Below are 24,957 nucleotides of genomic sequence, written 5' to 3' on the forward strand. Positions count from 1 at the left end.
TGAACACTACGCTTCATGAGAATAGGGGGCTGGTTTCCCTTGTTCAGTTATCTACCCCCAACAATGAATACAATGATATGCATGTTACAGGTGTCCAATACACATTTTAAACAAATGAATAAGTAAAAGTATCATGGAAACCAAGAAAGGAGTTGGTTTCAGGGAGTCATCCGTGGTGAACACTTTCAAAAGCTATGGAGAAGTTAAGCATGATTGAGAACAAATTATGACAACTGAGCATTTAGGCAGTCATGACGAGAACAAGGAGGTTAAGTGTGGGTAGATTCTTCTTTTAAAAGGAGAAATGCTCCCGTTGTTTATGAGATAGGAAAGACCTTTTTTAAAAACGGAGGATCATGGGAATTCCCTGGTGGTCCAGTAGTTAAGACTTCACCTTCCAATGCAGTGGGTGAGGGTTCGATCCCTGGTCGGGGAGCTAAGATCCCACATGCCTTGTGGCCAAAACACCAAAACATAAAACAGAAGCAATACTGTAACAAATTCAATAAAGACTTTAAAAATGGTCCACATCAAAAAAATCTTTAAAAATAAAATAACATGGAGGATCATGGAATGAGGAGGGCAAGAAATTAAAGACTTCTATCAGAAAGAAGGGTTAATTCATGTAGTAACGTCATGCAAAAGGCAAAACAGCATATGGAGGATCTTCACTTCTGAAGTCCTCCCCTTGCAGGATTTAGATATATTTTCCTTTAAGAGTAAAAGTTAAATCACATATACTAGTTTCAGAGGAAGAAAGAAAAGGTAGATATAGATCCATTTGTAGGTAGTCATTTCCCACGAACAAATTAAAAAATTATTCTCTTTCATTTTCCATGAGTAATGTAGCCCTTAACTTCTAGAGACCACCTCTCCAAACTTTTCACTTAACGATATGTTTAATCAAATTCAACTGAGGAAGGTTATTTTCTTCTCTTCCTAAATAAATAAATAAATAGAGTTGGCTCCGAATTCCAACATCAGATCTTATCTGATTACATGAAAATCACCGGTTCCATGTCTGTAGACTCATCGTCCACCATTCGATGTGGCAGTGAACAGTGATGAAGGCAAGCGAGAAAGCGAGGAGGTCAAATGGAAAATCCCCTTCTGGACAATGGCATCCAATTTCACTTCCACATGCAGGGTTTTGTGTGTATTTTCCTTCAAGAGTAAAAGTTAAACTTGGTATTCTAGCAACTTCCAAGTTCATGGTTGGTACCTTACGGAATGGGAAAGAGTGACTTTTGCAAGCTTAAATCAGGAACAATATTTGGAAGAAGGGGAGCTAGATGTGGGTGCAAATATGCTATATATCATGTCTGATCCAGGAAAGCTGACTCACGTTATCACCCCTTCATGTCAGGCAACATCACATGAAAAGGAGTAACTCCTCAATTCGCCAGTCCTAGAGTAACTCAGCCACTGTTATAAAGCCAATTAGCAAATTAGCACCAAGACATTAGCAAATAGAACATCATGACAGATGGGGTCTGACAGAATGGCTGATGGCATGGGCAAGGTGGAAGAAAAAGAAAGGGAAACCAAAGATAAATGATGGCTATGTCTCACATGATTACCACAATTATTACACATTCTGGACTCCCTCATTGGAACGGTCCATCAGGTAAAGAGTTTTATTTAGTCCTAGTTCCTAAGATGTCAGTAGGAATTATTATTTATCATGACAATTAGGAAAGGACAACTTCAGTCAGGCAGGACATTTGCTTTTCAACAAATGCAGAGCACACCCAGATGCAGGGGCAAGAACTCTGGCATTCTGACAAGTTTGGAGAATTTTTCAGTCCCTCCCTCATCTCTCTCTCCTTTCTCTTCTGGGGCTACTGCATGTCAGACTAGGTCAAACATAGTAATTGCCAAGGAGGCATCTATGTATAAATGTCTTTGTGTACCAAGTTCTACCCGTGTAGGTCTATCCTGGATGAGCAACAGCGCCTTCTCTCCCGCCCAAAGTAAATATTTCTTGCTGCACCAGGACAGAGTACTCTATAGGACTTTGGTCTTGCCATCTATGAGGACACATTTAAAAATAAAATTCATGCAACCAGAGATACGTGCAGTGATGAAAGAATGACAGCAAGGCACTTGGTGCTTTACCATAACATTTAGTTTATTGCTTTGCTTTATTTTGTTTTGAGCTTTAAAAATTCGGCAAACAATCCAGTCTGCTGCGGTAAAGTACTTCTTTGCATTTACACACCATCAACCTATCAATATTGGTAATTTCTAAATTAGCTTTATTCTAATAACGTTTATATGCCTTTCCTTATTGGACTAGGCACAATTTTTTTTTCCAGGATGAAAATTCATTGCAAATAACTCTTTTAAAAGGGTCAGTATTCTCTGAACATTCCTGATTTGAAAATACGTTTTATCAGATATTAAGGATACCATGGAAAAAAATTAAGTAGTTCTCGTAAATAAAGAAAAATAAAACTTCTGTTAGCTTATCTAATCTCTTAAGGGGTTAGTTTTTAATTTGTGTGTGTGTCAGACAAACCCAAATATTTTTTGAAGAAAATTTCAGTCCTTTCTGCCATGAAGAGATGGGATTATTGTCTATTAAGGCAAGTATTCATAAAGAGATGATTTTTAAATTATAGTGATTCTATAAATACTTAGAATTTTCTTAAATCCTTTCTCACATCTTCATTCTATTGGCTCTGACTTTAAGATATAACCTTTTCTTAGCTTTTTTAAAATTAGGATCCATGGGAGATATTTCTTTCTTATTTCTTTAAAAAAAAACCTTAAACTTTATTAAGTATATGTGTGCTTTTTATCTCGTTTCCCTCTTTGACTAGCTTTCATGAAGCTCAGAGTGGAATTTGGGACCCATGTGTTATAAACATGCAAGACTCCAATGCATGGATTTCTACCTATTAACTGCTCAGATTATTATTTAAACCTTATTTTCCTTCTTGATATCTTTATTTTTCAGGCTTTATTATAGTATGTTATATAAAATAATTCACAACTTTTATGAAATTAGATAGGATATAAATGGTATAAATTTGCTTAAGAGATATATATATATATATATATATATATATATATATATATATATATACCCATATATATATATCTTGCTTAGAAACTCAATAAATAAGTAGACTGTGTAAAATACTTTCCTAATTCCCGTATCATTTATTTATCCACTAACAAAATGATAGTGATTATTAGTGATAATATTGGGAGTCAATTTGGCCCAAGTGGAGCTAATCTTAAGTAATACTAGAGAAGACTAGATTTTAAGAACATTCTAGAGATATGAAAATAAAATCTCATGCTTTTTCTGTCACATTCTCTCATTCTTTCTCTCTGTTTTAATGCTAGTGAAACAAGGTAAAAACAAAACCCAAATAACTTCATTATAGCCGTACATGTCATACAATATAAGTTAATCCAGTAAAACCTGCTTCTCAAAGCCTGCATCCATCCAAGATGGCAGGTGATGGTGGCAGGGTACACACCACCTAGCATCTGACTTCAGGGAACAACAGGGACCCATCATGAAGCAAACTGCAGGGAACAGCTATTACCGAGCTCTCTACTGGGTAAGCACTAAACAGTTTCATGTCTACCACTCCAACAGGAATAAACTGTACCCTCAACATTTCTCAGCCTCCTTCTTTCACCAAGGATACCAAAAATAGGATTTATAGTTCTGCTGTTTCCAGCTCAAATTTCACATCCAAGCATCTCCATCTCTTAATTGGAGTTTAAAATAGAGTCTATTCTAAAAATGCCTGTAAATAGTTTTTACTCATTCTTAAGAGATGCCTGTGTATGTAAACAGTAGATTAAGCCACAATGGAACTTACAATGATAAGAACTAAATGATATTAAAGGACATGTGTAGGTCTAGGGCAAGGTTTCCTCAGCACAACTGACATGTGGAGCCAGATAATTCTTTGTTGTGGGGAGGCGGTCCTGTGCGTTGTAGGATGTCTAGTAGCATTTCTGGCCTCCACTAACTAGATCGGTAGCAGCCCAATTCCCCTAGAATGACAACCAAAAATGTCTCTAGACATTGCCCAATGTCCACTAGGGACAAAATCACACCTGGTTGGGAACCACTGGTCTATAATCCAATATCTTAGATAAACTGTAAACAATTTCTCCATAAACTGCTAATGGGGGAGGGGGTCTACCAGGTAGATCAAACTAAAGAAATATGATTCATTCTTTATTACACAATTATATAATATTATGGTTCTGAGTCACTTTATTACTACAATGTGCTCTGAAGAACCCCAAACAACCATTCAAATATACAGAAGAAGCACCATGTCTTTGGGGTTGCACAACACACTAGTCTGACCCAGTCATGTCCCTAACTAGACACTTCTAGTGTCTAGTTTTAAGCTGGATGTGAAGAGAAAAGGCTGATTTCTCAGCCCCTTATGAAGAGTTTGGAAAAGATTATTCGATATTTCTTCTCTGAACACTGGACCACTAAAGCTCTGTGTGCACATATGCTTTATAAATAATGCAAGTTTTCCATAACTTCTTTGATTATGGGATGAATTTTTACGTTGTATTTCTTTGAGTGTTACCCATATAACTTTCAAAATCTATCTTTACAATCCCAATCTTACTTAAAAGCAACATACAAGTTTCTCTCTGATAAACCTCTGTAATAAATTGCTTTATAATTTTTAATTTACAACATTTAAAGTTTCCACTAATTTGATCTTTTTTTAAGCTACGCTTATTTCTGAGGGGTCCTCAGAGTCCTAACACGGAAATCTATTGCTCTAATTTCTTCCCTTGAGAGATCATCAGATGTATGACAGAGCAATAGAAACTAATTAAAAATACACATACTTGCTCCAGTGAACTTTTCCCTCCACTGTCTGCATCTCACCGAGGATGGCAAGGAGAAGAGAGGACTTCCCACATCCCACCTGGCCCACAATCATGGTTAACTGACCTACAGAAAAGAAACAAAGGATAATAACAGGATGAGATGGAATTCACTTAGTAAAATAAAATCAAAACACATTTAGAAAAGGTTGATGTTTCACAATCAATGGGCCAGTTTTGGTCTCCAGCAATAAAGTATTCTAAACAGCTCCCTTCCCTGATACTAAGTTTTTTGGAAAATAGAAGAAAAATTAAAATCTATAGGTCTTGATTATTTTTAAAACTCTCAGAATAACTGACACTAGTAAAGAAAGCTGTGAAATACTTGCATAAGTCATCTAGATTATTGTTACCTTTATTATTCAATTCATTCAGGAGAAAAAGGCAATTTTGACTAAAATAGGTAATTGGGCTTAAAATGATTTGGGGGCTGTTCTTAAAATACTTTGATGTGCATGTATAATAGAAAAATCCCAACTACTGACCATGAGGTCACGTCAAAAACCTAATTCTATTCAATTATCTAGACATTTTAAATAAAAATACTGGGTATTTATGTCTTAAATATCTTGAAAACTTCATCAGGTTTCCTCAGGGATAGAAAACTATTTTCTCATACATCCTTTCTTTAAATTCTTTCTTCAAAAAAATGAGAAATGAACTACTCCATTATTTAAATGCCACAAATCAGCAAATAAACTGAAAGCAATTCATTTGGATGGTAAATAACTTGTCCAAAGGTCCACACTCTGTAGTGTAAGGCAGGCAGGTCTTATAATTCCCAGTCATCCTCACAGTGATACAGGGGTTCATGAGCTTCATGGTGCAAATAAATATTAGTTATGTTTGTCTTGAAAAAGTCTTTCTCTCCTTTTGTTAGTCTCGGTTACGTTGGAAAACCATGGTCATGATAGTTAACAATTACAAACCCGAGTAACAAATGATTCTTACCTGTTGGAATTCGAATATTTATATTAGATAAGGTAGCTAAACCACTGCCCCATGAAAAGTACCCATTTGTGACCTAGAAAATAAGAATACAGAAATTAAGTTATAAAATTATGTAAATATGTGGTGTTAGAGAATTATTCCAATTAAAATAGATTTCTTTATAAAGCACTGTAAGACTTTCAACACAGTAGAACACACAGTGCTGAAATTCTACTTTAGAGTTATAACTGCTTAGAGGTATAAATGAAACACAAAAAGAATGGAAGTGAGAGGAGGGTCTTTAAATTAATGGTATTATGAAGAATGCTAAAAATTCCAACAATTTTCCCTGAAAATTTGGGATCATTTCTATGTGAACATTCTTAAAAATCAATCACCCAAATATTTTCCAGTGTAACTGCTACACTGATGATTTTCACACTGCTGCAATTCCCAGAATCCTGTGATGCAAAGTAAAGAACAGAAATAACTACAAATTATTCCAACAAAATGACTCCACTAGCTAAGAAGGAAGGTTTTGTAATGAATAAGTTTCCTGAACTATGTGGATTTATCACTCTTCATTGATCTTAAAAGAAAAAGTAAAGGGGAGGAAGAAACAGCACAAAAATGAGGCAACATTGCTTGGTGGTATAAACCTCAACAACCAGCAAACAAACAAAAAGACCTTAGAGTCATCCAAAGCAATCTATTGTTTTAATATGTGTCAAGAAAACTTGATAGTTTTAACAGTTACAAAAATGGGAAACGAAAGAGGTATAACAGAACCCAAGGGTTGGAAGGGTGAACAGAGACAGATGAGGGGAGAGAAAGTGCCTGAAAAATTAGAGGAAACTAAAGTAAGGCTGCACTTTGCTCATAAATTAATATTTTCTTTCCAAACCCCAAGTGATGAAATTTCTAAGCTCATTTTTGTTCAGGAATTTTGCAGAATAGATTGGTAATATCTAAATTATAACTAAAAATATCCTTTAAAAGCTCTTAAAATGAACAACTAAAGAGTGCAAAAGTTACCTGAAAAGGCTAGATTATGTTTTTCCATGTAAGTTTTCTCTAGCGTGGAAAATGTATGGCATTTAATAATATCCATCACATAGATATGCATGAAATTAGTCCTGGAAGGAGGGTGGCCTGGAAGGGCTTAGTAACTAATCACTTTACAAATACCTGCTGAGCACCCAGTCAATGTGAAGTCCTGCGTTAGGACTGATGTGGGCTACAAAGAAGGTATAATGCATCCTCCCTGCTTCCCTGCTCAATTGAGCTTACAGTCAATTGAGTGGTAAACCAAGGCAAGAGAGTATGGGCTAAGTAACAAATAGAGGGGCAGACAGACGAAAGTGCAACAGTAGTTCATAAGGAAAATCATTTACATCTGAGATGAGTCAAAAAAAGAAAATATTTTGAAAAAGGAGGGCCTTTGAGCTAGTTTTGGAAAATATGCTGAATTTCAGCAAAGGTATTTCTGAGTAAAGAGTTACAGTGAGAACAGGTTCAGGATCAGAAAACCATGAAGCATGTTATGAGAAATAATGAATAAAGCTGGCTGGGGCAGAGGTTTAAGATACAGTGGCTAAGTGACAAAGGACGCTCAAAGAAAATCTAGTCTTCAAGGCTGAGAATCCCTCTTTCTCAGAGAAAGTGGAGAGCAGGCTAAACGAGGTGCAAATACAGATGGGCTCGGGAGAGGGTCAGCAGGGAACTGAGAGGCCCTCCATAACAACCTTTACGTTTTCAATGAACTGAAAGGGAAGGTTATCTGTAGAAACAGGAGGTGGCCAAAGGAGAGAGAGAACGAGGTGGGAGGAGATTGGTGACAGATGAAGAGCTACTGTAGGTGATGGAGAATCATGCTGAAGGGAGGCATGGGAAAGGATTGCCAAGAACCATAGAGAGTCAGCCGAGGGTGGAGGTAATGAAGCTCTAGCCATGCCAACTTGTACCATTAAGTCGTTTTCTCCACAGAACTTAGCACCCTGGGTACAGGAGCGCAGAAGGCATGGGGTTGAATGGCTACAGAAGGATGTGAAAGGGCTGGGAGAAAGAAGGGGCTCAAGTTACCGCAGGTTGCAATGAGGTTAAAAGCCAATGGTGGTGTAATGAATTGGGAGATTGGGATTGACATATATACACTAATATGTATAAAATGGATAACTAATAAGAACCTGCTGTATAAAAAAATAAATAAAATAAAAAATAATGTGGGGGAAAAAAAAGGCAATGCCAGTGAAGGTGAAGCCCTGAGGGAGCTGGAGGGTAGGGCTGTGATGTCGGTGACTGGCTGGTATAACAGAGGCTAAGATCTCAGAGGGGTTGTGTGTCTAAGAGGCGGCCAAGTGTGAATGCAGGTGAGTTTGTGGAAATGGACGGGTGGTCGATTAAGGGGCTTGGGGGCTGGGGTACTAGATGGGCTGTGAACCTGGAAGTTTAAATCACATCCAGGTGTGGCATTTACTAAGGTAGAAAGCTGGACTCGGAAACAGGCACCTAAATCTTCAGTGAAGGTGGGTGAGTGATTATGAGGTCCTCTGATCACAGACGTGAGAAAGGTACAACATGCTACAGCTTCACAAGAGTGTGAGAGAGGAAAGATGTGGTTGGAAACCAGCAGGGAAGAACCAGAAGAATACAGTGTCACCTCCTGATTTGGTCCTACACAAAAGTATAAGAGTGAACAGAGCTCACTTGAGAGGGATGGAGGAGAGTCAAAGTGAATTCCTCCCGCTGTGATTTGCCCTTCCATTCCCTCCTCCCTCTTACAAAATCGTCTCACTTCTCCACCATAAGGGTTAAAATCCTGGCTTCCCAAACTAGCTGTTTGACCTTGGAAAATCAGCTAATATATAAATCTCCGCAAAGGTACATAAAAGGATAGGTACAAAGATGGTTATCACAGCATGGTTTGTGATGGAGGAAGGATGGAGGCCAACCCAGCAGCCATCACTAGGGGACAAGTAAAAGGCAGGGGTGCATACTATAGAATGCAGTGGTGCAGCTAGAAGGAGCAAACAATTTCAGGAAATTGAAAATATAAATGTTCATGACAATACTACATATTTCACAGGGATATGAGTGTATTTAAGTGCATATATTGAGCATATTATTGCTGGCACTGTAATGCTGGGAGGATGAGGGGATATAGGTATAAGGATCAGGGATAAAGGGAAAGGATGAATTAAAATGTAAAGGCAGGAAAGAGACAATGCAAAAAGCCACCTACTGCACGATTCCATTCATATGAAATATGCAGCATAGGTTAATCCATAGAGACAGAAATCAGATTGGTGTTGGCAGGGGTAAGAGAAAGGGGGAAATGGGGAGTGACAGCTTAATGGGTACGGGGTTTCCTTTTGGGGTGATAAAAATATTTTGCGACTAGTAGATGGGATGGTTGTAAAACTTTGGGAATCTAAAGGCCACTGAATTGTTGACTTGAAAATGGTTAATTTTATGCTGTGTGAATTTCACCTCAATTGAAATAGTGTTTTGAAAATCTAAAGGCAGGACCTTCCACACACCATTGTCCATTCTCTCCTGCCAAAAATAAATAAAAATGCTGATTAAAATATAGTTTGTAAAAAACCTCATTAAGGCAAGGAGTAAGGAAATGTCTAGTGAAAGTATAAGGAAAAGTACAAAAAGATATATACACTCCGGAGCACCTAAGCTTCTTTCCTTCCAAAAGGGCCAAGAATAGCTAAGATATTTGAGAAGAAAAAAAATAAGGTGTAAGAACTTGTCCTAAAAAATGTCAGTGTTTATTAGAAAGCTATAATAATCACAACAGTGGAATACTGGACAGACAAATCAGAGAAAAATAAAGAAAGAAATCTGTGTGACAAGACGGCACTAAAAGTCAGTGGGTACGGTGACTGATACACAGTGCCTGGACAACCCGACATCATATAAAAAATTAAATCCGACCTTACCGACTTACTACTAAATGCAGTAAAATGATTATCACTAAATTCACTACTGCTAAACTTACAGCTAAAATTATTTATTAGTGATTTCCCTACTAAATCACAACCTTACTTCATACCAACCACAAAAATAGATTTTAGGTCAATTAAAGTACTAAAAGCAAAAGGTGTTGCTCCAGGGATTTTAAGAACTAATATTATCTTTATACCTTTTGGTAGAAGATTTCTTTCTTTTTTTTTTTTTTTTTAATTTTTGGCCATGCCACGTGGCAAGTGGGGTCTTAGCTCCCCAACCAGGGATCAAACACATGCTCCCGACATTGGAAGTGAGGTCTTAACCAATGGATCACCAGGAAAGTCCCCAAAAACGTTTTCATAAAGGAGGCAAAAAGCAAAGCATTAGCCATGAAGGAAAAGTTCCATGCTAGATTACATTAAAATTAAGAATTTCTGATACCATAAAGAGAGTGAAAAGCCAAGCTATGGAGTGGGAAAAGAATTCCGTAACATATATAACTGCCAAAGTAGTACCCAGAATTTTTTTTAAACATGGGGAACAAATAACCTGGCAATTCACAAGAGGAGCTCCAAACCCAAATGGTCAATATATATAGGAAAAGGTGCTCAACCTCATTAGAAATCAGAAAATTACAAATAAAAACCACAGCAAGATACAACTGCACCTCCTCCCAACACACAACACACATTTTGGCAAAATATTGGAAGCCCTGGTGAGGAGGGAGACCAACTGGAATTCTCGATCACTATTTTTCTTTTTTATAAATTTATGTATTTTCTTTATTTTAAATTTTTGGCTGCATTGGATCGTCGTTGCTGCACGCAGGCTTTCTCTAGTTGTGGCAGGCGGGGGCTACTCTTCATTGCGGTGCATGGGCTTCTCATTGCGGTGGCTTCTCTTGTTGCGGAGCACAGGTTCTAGGCGAGCGGGCTTCAGTAGTTGTGGCACGCGGGCTCAGTAGTTGTGGCTTGCAGGCTTAGCTGCTCCATGGCATGTGGGATCTTCCGGGACCAGGGATCGAACCCCGTGTCCCCTGCACTGGCAGGCGGATTCTCAACCACTGCGCCACTAGGGAAGTCCCTCAATCACTGTTAATGGAAGTGTAAAATGGCACAACCGCTTTAGAGAAAAGTTGGCCATTGTGAAGAAAAGTTGAGGATGTACAGCCCTATGACTCAGCAATTGTTCACAACAGCCTCAAAAAAAATAACCAAAAGTCCATCAAAAGTAAAACACATCAGTAAATTCTGGTATATTCATACAATGAAATGATACACAGTGATGAGAATGAATGAGTTACAGCTTCACATAGCAACATGGATGAATTATATCCACATAATGTTGAGCAGAAGCAACACACATACACATACACGCACATATTCAAAACTTAAAAAAATAAAGCAGATTTTTAGGGAGGCATACATAGAAGGATGATCAAGGAAGTGATAACCACAAAAGTCAGGGTGGCGATTATATCTCGGGAGAGAGAGAGAGAGAGTGCAGCTAAAGTGTGTGCTGGGGGGACCTTCAGAGGAAGCTGATGATGTTCTTCACTTGGTAGTGGTTGCACAGGTATTTACTTTTTCATTTAACAGTGCATACATGTTGTATGTACTTTTCTGTAGATATGTTGTATTTCACAATAAAAAAGATTTCAAAAATACAAATGAGTAATAACCAATTTGGGAATTTCCACTATGAATAAACGGTGAATTCGAGCTTGAAGGGGTACTTGAAACTGCAGTGGCCATTCAGTGGAACAGCACACTCCAGGCCATTGATGAGCAGGGGTTTGTTGTTTTTTTGTGGGGTTTTTGGTGCATGAAGGGTCAATTCTGGGAAAAAATCATGATAAACTCCCTTTTTTCCATGAAAAATGAAAATAAATTGAATACGGCACACGGAAAAGATGTATTTTTAGGTTCCCACTACACTGAATAGAAAATGTCAATTAAAAAACACTATTTTTTTAGTCACTAATATATTGTTATTTTCTGGGCATATTTGAGAACTGGCAGCGTAGAGGACCCTTTCTAGTCTCTCATTACTTACTTTTTCACAGCTTAGTTCACACCCTTCTTGTACATTATAATTGTCTAGAGAACTACTAGAGATGTTTTCAAAAATGATGCCCAGGTTTATATATATATATATATATTTATATATATATATATGTACACATACACACACATACATACACATATACATATATATATATATGTGATTCTAATGTACAGCCAAGATTAAGAATCACTACAGGACTTGCCTGGAGGCACAGTGGTTAAGAATCCACCTGCCAATGCAGGGGGCATGGGTTCGATCTCTGGTCCGGGAAGATCCCACATTCCGCGGAACAACTAAGAAGCACACGAGCCACAACTACTGAGCCTGGGCTCTAGAACCCGAGAGCCACAATTACTGAACCCACATGCTGCAACTACTGAAAGCCGCGTGCCTACAGCCTGTGCTCCGCCACAAGAAAAGCCACCGTAATGAGAAGCCCGTGCACCGCAACAGAGAGTAGTCCCCGCTCACCGCAACTAGAGAAAGCCCGTGCGCAGCAACGAAGACCCAACGCAGCCAAAAATAACTAACTAAATAAATAAATATTTAAAAATGAGTCACTACAGCTCTTTGAAATTCACAAGTGTTATACCTTATCCTCAAAACAACCATACTAAAATGGCATCCCCACCTCAAGAGGAGCAGACCATGGCTCAGAGAAGCAATTTGCCCAAATCACACATCAAATTAATGGCAAAGGGAAGGCTAGCATTAGCTTATTCCATCCAGTAACGCATTTGCTCCAGTTGCTAAAAGTTTATTGTGGGACAGGTATGGTGTCAGGCAATAAGGAGAGAGAGAGGAGGATTAAATGTGGTTCTTGGCTTTACTGTACCACTCACTGAGCATCCCTCACTCTGACTGGACAGGGCAGGGAGTGGGACAGCCCCAGCAGCCAATGCGGCTAGTCTTCTAAACAGCTAATTTCCAGGACTCTGTTGGCTATGATGTCCAGAGGCCCTTGACTGCTGCAGGCATCTGTTCTGGTTCCTGCATAACCCTGATGCCTTCCTGGGGCTGATCCCAACTCTCAGTCCTCAGCCTGTGTTCCTGTGGTGGCCTGTTCTATGAAGCACTCATGCTTGGGAACAGTACAAATGGCTGAGTTTCAATAACAAAAAACAAACAACCCTTTTGCATGTAGCTGTCCAGTTTTCCCAGCACCACTTATTGAAGAGGCTATGTTTTCTCCATCGTATTCTCTTGCTTCCTCTGTCAAAGATAAGGTGATCAAGTGTGCGTGGGTTTATCTCTGGGCTTTCTATCCTGTTCCATTGATCTATTATTTCTGTTTTTGTGCCAGTACCATACTGTCTTGATTACTGTCGCTTTGTAGTATAGTCTGAAGTCAGGGAGCCTGATTCCTCCAGCTTTGTTTTTCTTTCTCAAGATTGCTTGGACTATTCGGGGTCTTTTGTGTTTCCATACAAATTGTGAAAAATTTTGTTCTGGTTCTGTGAAAAATGCCATTGGTAGTTTGATAGGGATTGCATTGAATCTGTAGATTGCTTTGGGTAGTATAGTTATTTTCACAATGTTGATTCTTCCAATCCAAGAACATAGTATATCTCTCCATCTGTTTATATGATCTTTAATTTCTTTCATCAGTGTCGTATAGTTTTCTGCATACACGTCTTTTGTCTCCTTAGGTAGGTTTATTCCTAGTATTTAATTCTTTTTGTTGCAATGGTAAATGGGAGTGTTTCCTTAATTTCTCTTTCAGATTGTTCATTATTAGTGTATAGGAATGCAAGAGATTTCTGTGCATTTATTTTGTATCCTGCTACTCTACCAAATTCGTTGATTAGCTCTAGTAGTTTTCTGGTAGCATCTTTAGGATTCTCTATGCATAGTGTCATGTCAGCTGCAAACAGTGACAGCTGTTTGTAGATTTTTTGATGATGGCCATTCTGGCTGGTGTGAGGTGATACCTCATTGCAGTTTTGATTTGCATTTCTCTAATGATTAGTGATGTTGAGCACCCTTTCATGTGTCTGTTGGCATTCTGTATATCTTCTTTGGAGAAATTTCTATTTAGGTCTTCTGCCCATTTTTGGCTTGCATTGTCAAATAGCTATTTTTTTTAAAAAAAGTTATATTATTGAAGTATAGTTGATTTAAAATGCTGTGTTAATTTCTGCTGTATAGCAAAGTGACTCAGTTATACATATATATATATATATATATATATATACATTCTTTTTCATATTCTTTTCCATTATGGTTTATCAGCAGATGTTGAATATAGTTCCCTGTTCTATACAGTAGGACCTTGTTTATCCATTCTATATATAATAGCTTTATTGGCATACAGTTGCTTGTAGTAATCTCTCATGATCGTTGGTATTTCTGCAGTGTCAGTTGTTACTACTCCTTTTTCATTTCTAATTCTATTGATTTGAGTCTTCTCCCTTTTTTTCTGGATGAGTCTGGCTAACGGTTTATCAATTTTGTTTATCTTCTCAAAGAACAAGCTTTTAGTTTTATTGACCTTTGCTATTGTTTCTTCCATTTCTTTTTCATTTATTTCTGCTCTGATCTTTATGATTTCTTTCCTTCTGCTAACTTTGGAGTCTTTTTGTTCTCCTTTCCCTAATTGCTTTAGGTGTAAGGTTAGGTTGTTTATTTGAGTTTTTCTTGTTTCTTGAGCTAGGATTGTATTGCTATAAACTTCCCTCTTAGAACTGCTTTTCTGCATCCCATAGGTTTGGTGTCATCGTGTTTTCATTGTCATTTGTTTCTACGTATTTTTTGTTGATTTCCTCAGGAATACCTAAATAGACATTTCTCCAAAGACATACAAATGGCCAACAGGCACATGAAACAATGCTCAACATCACTAATTATTAGAGAAATACAAATCAAAGCTATGAGGTATCACCCCATAGGGATCACCACACACCAGTCAGAGAGCCATCATTAAAAAGTCTACAAATAACAAATGTTGGAGAGGGTGTGGAGAAAAGTGAACCTTCCTACAGTATTGGTGGGAATGTTAATTGGTGCAGTCACTGTGGAAAACAGGGAGGTTCCTCTAAAAACTAAAACTAGAGTTGCCATATGATCCCGCAATCCCATTCCTCAGCATATATCCAGACAGAACTATAATTCGAAAAGATACCTTCACTCACTGTTCACTGTGGCACGATTCACAATAGCCAAGACATGGAAACAACCTAAATGTCCATCGACCGATGAATGGATAAAGAAGATATGGCACATATATACAATGAAATACTACTCAGCCATAAAAGGAAGAATGAAATAATACCATTTGCAGGAACATGGATGGACCTAGAGATTATCATACTAAGTAAAGTAAGTCAGAAAGAGAAAGACAAATACCATATGATATCACTCATATGTGGAATCTAAAATATGACACAAATGAAGTTATCTATGAGACAGAAACAGACTCACACACATAGAGAACAGACTTGTAATTGCCAAGGGGGAGAGGGGTGGGGGAGGGATCGATTGGGAGTTTCAGATTAGCAGATGCAAGCTATTATATATAGAATGGATAAACAAGGTCCTACTGTATAAAACAGGGAACTATATTCAACATCTGCTGATAAACCATAATGGAAAAGAATATGAAAAAGAATGTATATATATATATATATATATATATATATATATATATATGTATAACTGAGTCACTTTGCTATACAGCAGAAATTAACACAGCATTTTAAATCAACTATACTTCAATAATATAACTTTTTTAAAAAAATAGGCTATTTGACAATGCAAGTCAAAAATGGGCAGAAGACCTAAATAGAAGTTTCTCCAAAGAAGACATACAGATGGCCAACAGACACATGAAAGGATGCTCAACATCACTAATCATTAGAGAAATGCAAATCAAAACTACAATGAGGTATCACCTCACACCAGTCAGAATGGCCATCATCAAAAAATCTACAAACAAATGCTGGAGAGGGTGTGGAGAAAAGGGAACCCTCTTGCACTGTTGGTGGGAGTGTAAATTGATACAGCCACTATGGAGAACAGTATGGAGGTTCCTTAAAAAACTACAAATAGAACTACCATATGACCCCAGCAATCCCACTACTGGGCATATACCCTGAGAAAACCAAAATTCAAAAAGAGTCATGTACCAAAATGTTCATTGCAGCTCTATTTACAATAGCCCAGAGATGGAAACAACCTAAGTGCCCATCATCGGATGAATGGATAAAGAAGATGTGGCACATATATACAATGGAATATTACTCAGCCATAAAAAGAAACGAAATTGAGCTGTTTGTAATGAGGTGGATAGACCTAGAGTCTGTCATACAGAGTGAAGTAAGTCAGAAAGAGAAAGACAAATACCATATGCTAACACATATATATGGATTTAAGAAAAAAAATGTCACGAAGAACCTAGGGGTAAGACAGGAATAAAGACACAGGCCTACTGGAGAACGGACTTGAGGATATGGGGAGGGGGAAGGGGGAGCTGTGACAAAGCGAGAGAGAGGCATGGACATGTATACACTACCAAACGTAAGGTAGATAGCTAGTGGGAAGCAGCCGCATAGCACAGGGATATCAGCTCAGTGCTTTGTGACTACCTGGAGGGGTGGGACAGGGAGGGTGGGAGGGAGGGAGATGCAAGAGGGAAGAGATATGGGAACATACGTATATGTATAACTGATTCACTTTGTTATAAAGCAGAAACTAACACACCATTGTACAGCAATTATACCCCAATAAAGATTAAAAAAAAATAATAAAATAAATAAAATTTGTATTTCCCTGATTAAAAAAAATTTAAAAAAAGAAAGAAAAGAAAATTGAAATCATATGAAGCATCTTTTCTGACCACAACCCTACAAGATTAGAAATCAATTACAGGTAAAAAAACGTAAGAAACAGAAACACATGGAGGCTAAACAATACGTTTTTAAATAACCAAGAGATCATTGAAGAAATCAAAGAGGAAATCAAAAAATACCTAGAGACAAATGACAATGAAAACACAACCATCCAAAACCTATGGGATGCAGCAAAAGCAGTTCTATGAGGGAAGTTTATAGCAATACAAGCCTACCTCAAGAAACAAGAAAAATCTCAAATAAACAATCTAACCTTACACCTTAAGGAACTAGAGAAAGAAGAACAAACAAAACCCAAAGTTAGTAGAAGTAAAGAAATCATAAAGATCAGAGCAGAAATAAATGAAATAGAAACAAAGAAAACAATAGCAATGATCAATAAAACAAAAAGGTGGTTCTTTGAGAAGATAAACAGAATTGAAAAACAATTAGCCACACTCATCAAGAAAAAGAGGAAGAGAACTCAAATCAATAAAATTAGAAATAAAAAAGGAAAAGTTACAACAGATACCACAGAAATACAAAGCATCCTAAGAGACTACTACAAGCCAATACTCCTATGCCAATAAAATGGACAACCTGGAAGAAATGGACAAATTCTTAGAAAGGTATAACCTTCAAAGACTGAACCAGGAAGAAACAGAAAATATGAACAGACCAATCACAAGTAATGAGATTGAATCTGATTAAAAATCTTCCAACAAACAAAAGCCCAGGAGCAGATGGCTTCACAGGTGAATTCTATCAAACATTTAGAGAAGAGCTAATACCCATCCTTCTCAAACTCTTCCAAAAAATTGAGGAAGGGGGAACACTCCCAAACTCATTCTATGACGCCACCAACACCCTGATACCAAAAGCAGACAAAGGTACTACAAAAAAAGAAAATTAAAGACCAATATCACTGATTAATATAGATGTAAATATCCTCACCAAAATACTAACAAACAGAATCCAAAAACACATTAAAAGGATCATACACCATGATCAAGTGGGGTTTATCCCAGGGATGCAAAGATTCTTCAATATACGCAAATCAATCAATGTGATACACCATATTAACAAATTGAAGAAGAAAAACCATATGAGCATCTCAATAGATGCAGAAAAAGCTTTTGACAAAATTTAACACCCATTTATGATAAAAACACTCCAGAAAGTGTGCATAGAGGGAACCTACCTCAACATAATAAAGGCCATACATGACAAACCCACAGCAAACATCATTTTCAATGGTGAAAAACTGAAAGCATTTCCTCTACGATAAGGAACAAGACAAAGATGTCCACTCTCGCCACTATTATTCAACATAGTTTTGGAAATCCTAGTCACGGCAATCAGAGAAGAAAAAGAAATAAAAGGAATCCAAATTGGAAAAGAAGAAATAAAACTGTCACTGTTTGCAGATGACATGATACTATACATAGAGAATCCTAAAGATGCCACCAGAAAACTACTAGGGCTAATCAATGAATCTGTTATAGTTGCAGGATACAAAATTAATGCACAGAAATCTCTTGCATTCCTATACACTAATGATGAAAAATCTGAAAGAGAAATTATGGAAACACTCCCATGTACCACTGCAACAAAAAGAATAAAATACCTAGGAATAAACCTACCTAGAGAGACAAAAGACCTGTATGCAAAAAACTATAAGATACTGATGAAAGAAATTAAAGATGATACCAACAGATGGAGAGATATACCATGTTCTTGGATTGGAAGAATCAATATTGTGAAAATGACTATACTACCCAAAGCAATCTACAAATTCAATGCAATCCCTATCAAACTACCAATGGCATTTTTTATTGAACTAGAACAAAATATCTTAAAATTTGTATGGAGACACCAAAGACCCTGAATAGCCAAAGCAGTCTTGAGGGAAAAAATCGGAGCTGGAGGAATCAGACTCCTGACTTCAGACTACACTACAAAGCTACAGTAATCAAGACAATATGGTGCTGGCACAAAAACAGAAATATGGATCAATGGAACAGGATAGAAAGCTCAGAGATAAACCCACACACCTATGGTCAACTAATCTATGAGAAAGGAGGCAAGGATATACAATGGAGAAAAGATGGCCTCTTCAATAAGTGGTGCTGGAAAACTGGACAGCTACATGTAAAAGAATGAAATTAGAACACTCCCTAACACCATACACAAAAATAAACTCAAAATGGGTTAGAGACCTAAATGTAAGACCGCACACTATAAAACTCTTAGAGGAAAACATAGGAAGAACACTCTTTGCTATAAATCACAGCAAGATGCACCTCCTAGAGTAATGGAAATAAAAACAAAAATAAACAAATGGGACCTAACGAAACTTCAAAGCTTTTGCAAAGCAAAGGAGATTAAAAACAAGATGAAAAGACAACCCTCAGAATGGGAGAAAACATTTGCAAACGAATCAACAGACAAAGGATTAATCTCCAAAATATATAAACATCTCATGCAGCTCAATATTAAAAAAACAAACAACCCAATCAAAAAGTGGGCAGAAGACCTAAATGGACGTTTCTTCAAAGAAGACATACAAAGGGCCAAGAAGCACATGAAAAGCTGCTCAACATCACTAATTATTAGAGAAATGCAAATCAAAACTACAGTGAGGTATCACCTCACACCAGTAAGAATGGGCATCATCAGAAAATCTAGAAACAACAAATGATGGAGAGGGTGTGGAGATAACGGAACCCTCCTGCACTGTTGGTGGGAATGTAAATTGATACAGCCACTATGGAGAACAGTATGGAGGTTCCTTAAAAACCTCAAATACAATTACCATATGACCCAGCCATCCCAATACTGGGCGTATACCCAGAGAAAACCATAATTCAAAAAGACACATGCACTCCAATGTTCATTGCAGCACTATTTACAATAGCCAGGTCATGGAAGCAACCTAAATGCCCATCGACAGACAAATGGATAAAGAAGTTGTGGTACATATATACAATAGAATATTACTCAGCCATAAAAAGGAATGAAATTGGGTCATTTGTAGAGACGTGGATGGATCTAGATACTGTCATATGGAGTGAAGTAAGTCAAAAAAACAAATACCATATATTAACGCATATATGTGGAACCTAGAAACATGGTACAGATGAACCGGTTCGCAGGGCAGAAATAGAGACACAGATGTAGAGAACAAAAGTATGGAAACCAAGGGGGGAAAATGGTGGGGGGTGGTGGTGTGATAAATGAGGAGATTGGGATTGACATATGTTCACTAATATGTATAAAATGTATAAGTAATAAGAACCTGCTGTATAAAATTTTAAAAAATGTATGCTAACACATATATATGGAATCTAAAAAAAGAATGGTTCTGATGAACCTATGGGCAGGACAGGAATAAAGACACAGATGTAGAGAATGGACTTCAAGACACGGGGAGGGTGAAGGGTAAACTGGGACGAAGTGAGAAAGTAACATTGACATATATACACTACCAAATGATATAAAATAGATAGCCAGTGGGAAGCAGCTGCATGACACAGGAAGATCAGCTCAGTGCTTTCTGACCACCTAGAGGTGTGGGATAGGGAGCAAGAGAGGGAGATGCAAAAGGGAGGGGATATGGCTATATATGTATACATATAGCTGATTGTTATACAGCAGAAACTAACACAGCATTGTAAAGCAATTATACTCCAATAAAAATGTTAAAAAAAAAAAAAGGCTGTTTGAGATGAGTCAAAGGCAGTATTGGGAAGCTGGGTGGAAGCACACAACCCAGGTCTAAGCCTTTCCTGGTTGTAGATAATTGCAATCTAATCTACTTCCTTAAAAATTGGACCTGTAATATGGGCGTTCTCTAGAAATTAATCTACTTGGTAGATAAACATAAGAGTACGAGTGGGAATACGTTGGACACTAGCTTCTAACGCAGATTCAGAAGGAAGATTCATCCTCCAGTTATTTAAACAACTGCTGGAGCAAAGCTGTGGCTGGGAGGCAAGGCAGCACTGAGAATTATAAACTTATCAGAATATGTTTGAAAATGTTATGAGAATGAGTGACCATGCTAAAGAGACTTTAAAGACACAATGTAGGACACTTTTGCAGAACTTCATCATAAAATAGTAACATCAATGTTTCTATTCACGTAAGAATTCAGGAAATAAAATAACCTTTATTGCAATATCCTCGGTCTCCACGGGACGCAGACGTCGTGTTGACTGCTCGTAGCTGTCCAGGTGATACCTTCCAGGCTGCTTCCTGTTTATAGTTTTTGGCTGCTGCATTCCACATGGAAAAGAACACAAGTTGAAGGTCTATGGAGAAAACTGAGTTTTTACTGAACATTAACTCTCATTGCTAATTCTCCACTTAAGTTCTAAGAAAAAGAAATGAGTAAAGTGAATGTCATATTTTAATTCTTTCTATGGTGTCCCCCTGCCACCAAAAAAAGCAAATTATAATGAAAAAGTGTTACACAGTAATTTTAAACCTAATTCACAAACTTTTTAAAAAGATAAAAATATGAAGATGTGATACTTGCAAACGATAGAAGTTAAAGTGCTGAGCACCAAACTAGGCTTTGGATATTCTTTCTCCAGCTTTCTGGATGAACAGGCCCAGGCGGTAAAAAGCTGTGTGTCATGGCCGAAGGCAAGCAGGCTAACTCAGGGTAAACTAGAATCTAATTCTTAGGCCGTCGGGCTTGTAAACGTTCCAACAGTGCATTTTTGGTCACCCTCTGAATCATGAGGATTTTGAATCCGATACACTCCCATAAATCAGACTGGGCTATATGTCACCTGAAGATCCATGGTGGAATGAGAAAAAGCATAAAGATCTAGGACTTTTTTGCCTATAATATGAATATTATTTCATAAGGAGATCCATAAGCACTGTAGAATGATCTAGTTTTTCTCAAATGTTATAGCATTGCTCTGAGCCAAAGGACTAAAGAAAGTCTCCATAAAACGGAGGATGCCGGCTAAAGCTAGGCAATCTTCACATACTTAAAATGAGCTCCAATTAGGTCATAACTAGACACTTGTCATTCTCTAATTTTGAGTTTAATTTCACATAGAGACAAATGACTGAAGAGAAGGTAGAAAATTCAGTTCTGTAAACCTCTAATTTAGAAAAATATATAAGCTCAAAATTTGTCCCAGAGATCTAGTAAGCAAGTATTTCGACATAAATGATTCTCTGTCTTACTTAAATACCTTATAGAGATTATGAAAGCTAAATAGTAAAACACTTTAAAACTGTTCAATTACCTATAAAAAGCAAAGGATTCTAGAATTGTGAAAGGCTTGGAACGGCAGGTTTAGCTTTTTGATAAATCTGTTGAGTTCTATTACGGGAATCAGGAATGTCCTCGAATAATCAGTAATTTAATCTGAATGAGATATCGTCCTCCAATTTATATCCATCAGCGTATCAACAGAATATCAAACTACCAAATAGCGCATCGCTAAGCTACACGCCGTTCAATACTGAGATTAAAAAGTCACTGAGAAGGACTATCAGTGTTCTGTTGCACAGAAACTACTGAATGCATTTTAAATTTTAAAAAGAGAGAGAGAAAGAGTGCTCGTGACATTTTTAGTTTTGTTTTTCTTCCCACAGTCCTCACAGATAACCTTACATGAGAGATGTAGAAAGTCACTATCCTTTAAGCTGAGTATATTTCCCACACAAGACAGGTCTATATCTGTACCTATATTCTCTGTCTTCTAGAGTCATAACTTCTATAGTAGTATCGCCCCCAGAGTTCCAAAAGGAATGACTTCATGTTCTTCACAAAACTAAGGAGAGGTTGGGAGGAGGAGACGTGTTGACAGAGATTTGAGTCGGAGTCTCACAGATGTAATTTGAAGAAACTCTGGCTCTAGACTGTCACTAATTCTCCGTGGAGACTCTGCAGCCAAAACCACTTAACTCTAAGCTTTTACAGAATACATAGCATCTTAAGCGCTCTCAAGTAGGAGTTTCCATTAGTGTTCTTTTCAAACACACAGCTTTTTTCTCTTCATTTTTAAAAGTTTGTCATTTGTGGTTTGGCCCATCAGCAGTGATGAATGGCCCCGAAAGACATCAGAAGTCCAGTCTGGTTTCAATAACTCTGAAGATACTGGAGGCAACTGAAGGGGATTCTTTTTTCCTTCCAACCTTTGCTCAGTTCAATATTTCTCCTATCCCTCATCTCATACAAACCACTCTTCAGATTTCCCTCACTCCACTCCCTCAAACTTGACCTCCTCTGTTCCCTTTCCTGAGGTCATCTCACTCTGCTCATCCCTACATCTCTGAAAGATGATCTATCAAGTTCTTTGGGAATCTCCTATCATCCAAAGTGAGACAAGGCAGGTTCTAATCAAATGCTTGACTTTCCTGCTGCCTCGAAGTGTACACAGTCTATGACGTGTTCCTGTCTTGTTGTCCGTGTCCACACAAGAGCACACAAGCATTTTCAGGCTTTGTTACTGCAGTGTCTACAAGCATGGGTGGTGGCTCCTACTCAGACAAAATCACACCTGCTCAACAAAATAACTCGACAGAGAGTAAAAAAATAACTCCAGAAAAGCAGAAGAAATCAGCAAGTCTAAAGACAGCCAAGTGCTTGTCTTAACTATTTTTAGCACGATGTGAATAAAAATTTAATATAGACTGACTTCCTGGTGAAGGTTTTCCAAGCCCCAGTCAATTCCTGTCAGGAGACTGCACATGCATTTTTGTTTGGTTACATAAATGGTAAATATATTAACATTTTTCTCTAATAGTAAATGAATAACTAATTATTAACTTATAATTTATTTTAGAAGAACTTCTTTCTACTTTACTGTTATGAAACAGACATATTAATTTTAAAGACTTTCTTCAGAATTTTTCAGACACGGCTTTCAAGAAAGTGGTTTAATCCAGTCCCGTTAAATATCGTCTAATGGCCAGTGGCTCTTAAATTTACATCTCCAAGGGGGGGTTTCTCTTCTTAGATGCCAATAAATATCTCAAAATTATCATGTGCAAAATATACCTCTTGATCCCACCTCAACAGCAACCTACTCATTCCTCAGCTTCCCTATTTCAGTTATTGGCTCCACCGTCTACCCAGTAGTCAAGCCAATAACCTAGGATTCATCCTTGAGTCTTCTTTCTCCCTCATCCCCTCCATACAACCTATCAGCCAGTGTTTATCAGCTCAGCCTAAAAAGTGTGCGCTGAACTTGATAGCTTCTTCTCAAGGTCCACTGCAACTGCAACAAAAACAAACTCCAACCATCATCATTTGTCTATGTTATTATAATGCCCTCTTTACTGATCTATCTGTTCTCTTCTTGTTCCCAATGACAACTCTTCATCCAGCAGCCAGAGTGATCCTTTAAAAATATATGCGAAATTATATGAGTCCCTTCTTTAAAACCCTCCAAACTCTTTCCCTGGTTTACAGGACCCTCAATCCTTGTTCTTACCTCGTCTTATCCTCCCTTCTTTACCAGGCTTCAGCCATAGTGCTCCTCTGTTCCTTGAACACACCAAATTAATTCCCACCTCAGGGTCTTTGCATCTGCCAGTTCTCTGCCTGAAATGATCTGGCCCCTTTTCTAGGTCTTTGCAGAAGAAGTACCTACTCTTCATTCAGGTCTCAGCTCAAATGCCAGCTCTTCAGAGGGGCCTCCTGGTAAATGACCACCCTGCTTAGAGGATCCCAGTCACTCTCTAATATCTTCTTTTTTTTTATTTTCTTCCCACAGGGAATTGATCTCACTTTTTTACTTGTTTATCATCTGACTCCTGCCTCAAGAAAGCAAACTCTGTGACAAGAAAGATCTTGCCTGCCTTGTTCAGAACTACATCGCTAGGTCTTGGCACAAAGCACAGGGTAGCTGATAAGTCTGGAAATACAGGCAAATATATAATACACGTTATAGTCCAGGTAAAACATGACAAAATAACATTGTGTTTCCAGGCTTTATGTAGATATGAGTAAATATTTGTGCAACGGATGAATAAACTGGTTCAGGAGTTAAAAGACTCAGGTTTTAATTCTGCCTCTCCCACTAAAATCCTGTGACTCTATTCAAACCGTACAACATGCAAATGAATATATGCATCTAGAAAACAAAATAGGTAACGTAGTGTACTATAGTAAATGAGTCAAAAGACATAACGTATCCAAAAAGCACTTTGGAAACCAAAAAGTATAACATAGTTAAAGGTATTATAAGCATATGGTACAAGAGTTGTAAGCTTATTTTGTATGATTTTTATATAAAGCTTGGGGTAGACA

The 24,957-nt window shown here is 37.6% G+C and overlaps 1 protein-coding gene across 3 annotated transcripts in view; it reads right to left on the bottom strand.

The window, feature by feature from the left end:
• The window catches only part of ABCC9 (ATP binding cassette subfamily C member 9), a 154,058-nt gene that overhangs the window by 86,628 nt on the left and 42,473 nt on the right, over nucleotides 1-24,957 (bottom strand). For all 3 annotated transcript variants that reach the window (XM_060024418.1, XM_060024419.1, XM_060024417.1), the window contains 3 exons: nucleotides 20,843-20,950; nucleotides 5,842-5,914; nucleotides 4,852-4,957 (listed from right to left, as the gene is read on the bottom strand). In XM_060024418.1, coding sequence (XP_059880401.1) covers nucleotides 4,852-4,957; nucleotides 5,842-5,914; nucleotides 20,843-20,950 — 287 coding nt within the window. The remainder of the gene's footprint in view (nucleotides 1-4,851; nucleotides 4,958-5,841; nucleotides 5,915-20,842; nucleotides 20,951-24,957) is intronic.

Source organism: Delphinus delphis, chromosome 11, assembly GCF_949987515.2.
Source record: "Delphinus delphis chromosome 11, mDelDel1.2, whole genome shotgun sequence".
Lineage (NCBI taxonomy): Eukaryota > Metazoa > Chordata > Mammalia > Artiodactyla > Delphinidae > Delphinus > Delphinus delphis.